This window comes from Agelaius tricolor, unplaced genomic scaffold (genome assembly GCF_023055355.1).
Source record: "Agelaius tricolor isolate 1412-34295 unplaced genomic scaffold, bAgeTri1.0.p SCAF_64, whole genome shotgun sequence".
In the NCBI taxonomy this organism is placed as follows: Eukaryota; Metazoa; Chordata; class Aves; order Passeriformes; family Icteridae; genus Agelaius; species Agelaius tricolor.
The window spans coordinates 1,790,591-1,793,090 of record NW_027269324.1 but is presented as its reverse complement, the minus strand read 5'-3'; the positions used below and the strand labels follow the sequence as shown (position 1 = coordinate 1,793,090).

General features: G+C 79.6%; 1 protein-coding gene and 1 non-coding gene across 2 annotated transcripts in view; one reads left to right on the top strand and one right to left on the bottom strand.

Moving 5' to 3' along the window:
- The window catches only part of LOC139605325 (collagen alpha-1(I) chain-like), a 2,626-nt gene extending 757 nt beyond the window's left edge, over positions 1–1,869 (bottom strand). Inside the window, exons 1-2 of the mRNA XM_071456686.1 lie at positions 530–1,869; positions 1–459 (exon numbers count right to left, since the gene is read on the bottom strand). The exon at positions 1–459 is cut by the window's left edge and continues 757 nt beyond it. Coding sequence (XP_071312787.1) covers positions 1–459; positions 530–1,869 — 1,799 coding nt within the window. The remainder of the gene's footprint in view (positions 460–529) is intronic.
- Positions 1,870–1,926: 57 nt separating this feature from the next.
- Positions 1,927–2,079, top strand: LOC139605347 (5.8S ribosomal RNA). Its single transcript, XR_011684333.1, has one exon. It is a non-coding gene; the product is annotated as a 5.8S ribosomal RNA (ribosomal RNA).
- Positions 2,080–2,500: the final 421 nt, after the last annotated feature.

Sequence of the window (2,500 nt, the reverse complement as noted above, 5' to 3'; positions counted from 1 at the left end):
GCCCCCGCCGGTGGACGCTCCCCCGAGGGCGGCAGCGGGGGAGGCACCCCGGCGGGGCCATGCAGGTCGTTTCCCTCGCCCCAGGGCCAGGTACCTAGCGCTCGGCGCCTCGGCGGTCCCCCCCAGGTTTTCTTGCCCTCGGCGTCGTCAAACGCTGCGGGTTGGGCCGAAAGGGGGGCCGGCGGGGCCGGGCGGCGGTTTAAAGACTCGGGCGGCTCGGCGCGGCCCGCCGCGGCGGCGGCGGCGGCGGCGGTGGCGGCGGCGGCGGCGGCGGGCGTGTGCCGCGGGCGGTGGCCGTGCGGGGCGCCACGGAGGGGTGGGGAGCAGCTACTCCCGCCGATCCCCTGCGGTGGTTGTCCCGTGGCCACCGGCCGCGCTCCTCCGTCGCGGCCGTCGTCGTCGTCGTCCCCGCCGCGCGCCGCGGGCGGGGTCGACCGCGCCGCGCCGGGGAGGGGCGCCCTGCCCCCCCCTCTCCGCGGCCCGGCCTCGGCGGAGAGGCCGCGGCGCGCGGTCGGCCGCGGGGGCCGACCCGCCCGCCTCGTGGTAACGGGCGACGCCCGGCAGAGAGCGCGCGCTCTCTGCCCCTTCCTCGGCCGCGGGGCGACGGCCGCCGGGGCCCGCCCGCGCTCTCTCTCCTGGGCCCGCCGCCGCGGTCTCTGGCGCGCGCGGCGGCGCCGCGTCCGGCGCGTCCGGCGCCTCTCTTCCCCTCGACGGCCTTTCCTTCCTCGAAGGCGCGGCGCGGCGGCGCCGTCGTCCGCCGGCCGTCCCCTGGCTCGACCGCCCCGCCCGCCGGTGGGGGGGGGCGAGCGCTCGGCGGGCCCTCCGGCGGCGGAGGCCCGCGAGCGCGGGCGACCCCGTGGCGAGCGGCGGCGGCGCCGCTCGACGGGTGTCCCTCCCTGCGGGGACGGTCGGCCGGACGGCGCCCGCCGTCGGCCGGCGGCGGTCCCGTCCCGGGCTCCGCTCGTCGCCTCGCCTCCGTCGCCCTTGCCCGCGCGGCCGCGTGTGGGCCGCGCAGGAAGGCGTGCGGGGGCGGCCGCGGGGGCGCTCCTCCCCGCCCGGTCTCCGCGTGCGAACGAGGAGAGCGGGCGTTGCCCCCCGGCTCAGCCCCGCCGCGGCGCCTTCCCGCCGGGCGCGTGCCCGAGGCGAGGGGCCCCGGCGGTGCGAGGCGGCGGCGGCGGTGCCGGGCGTTGCCGCCCCGGCGGCGGCCGGGTCTGCCGTCCGGCAGGCCTCGGGCGCAGGCGACGCCGGCTCGGCTCTCGGTGGCGCCCGCCTCCGGGGCCGGCGGCGGAGCGCGTCCGCCGGTCGCTCGCCCGCCCGCCCGGCGGGGGAGCGGTCCCGCGGGAGGCGTGCCGGCGGGCTGTGCCGGTCGCCGTCGCGTGCCCGTCTCGAGCCCAGGGGAAAGGCCCGTGCCCGTGTGGTGGTGGGGGGAAGAGAGACAACGCCGGCCGCGCGGCGGCGCGGCGGCGCTCCGCGCCAGGCCCGCGGCGTCGGGGCCGAGGGGAGAGCCGGCGCGGCGCGGGGGCCGACGGCCGCGCGCCCCCGGCCGCGTGCCGTGTGCGTTGTGCGCGTCGTCCCGTGAAAGCGAGAAGGGGGCGGGCCGCCCTGTGCCCCCCGCGCGTCCGGCGCGCGCCGCCCGGCCCTCCGCGCGGAGGCCGGGCCGAGCCCGGGCGCCTGGGCCGCCTCCGAAGGACGGCGTGGGTGAGGTCGGCGTCTCCCCTCGCGGGGGGAGGCGGTCGGGGGCGCGGGCTCCCCCGCCTCTTGGCCGGCCTTCGGAGAGTGGGTTTGTTTTTTTCCTTTTTTTCCTCCCGTTTTCCGTGTGCTCGTACGGTCTCGGAAGCCAGGCGCGCGCCCGCGCGTCCTCGGCGGCATTGTCCTAAACCAAAAAAAAGGGGCCGCTCTGGCGTGAGCGGTGCCCGAAAGGCAGACAACTCTTAGCGGTGGATCACTCGGCTCGTGCGTCGATGAAGAACGCAGCTAGCTGCGAGAATTAATGTGAATTGCAGGACACATTGATCATCGACACTTCGAACGCACTTGCGGCCCCGGGTTCCTCCCGGGGCTACGCCTGTCTGAGCGTCGCTTGACGATCAATCGCCGTCCGGGGGCCACCCCGGCGGCGCGGCTGGGGTCGCCTCGCAGGCCCGTCGCCCGCGGCGGGCGGCGGCGGCGGCGGCGGCGTGCCGCCGGTGGCCGGAGGGAAGGCGGTCAGGGGTGTTGGGCGAGGGAAGCGTTTCCCTCGGCGGGCCTCGATCCCTTCCCTGCGGGCCCGGCGGGCGTCGCCGCGGTCGTCGTCGTCGTCGCCGCGCGAGGGCCTTCGTCCCCCTAAATGCAGACTCGGGGAGCGCTCCGTAGCTCCCCGCTCCCGGAGCGAGCCGCTGGGGCGGAGCTCGTCCTCGCCGCGGGGCCGCGCCGCGGATGCGGCGGCGCGGCGGCCTCGGGGAGAGCGAGAGACGGCGTCGAAAGGCGCCGCCGAGCGAGGGCCGAGAGAGAAAGAGAGCGA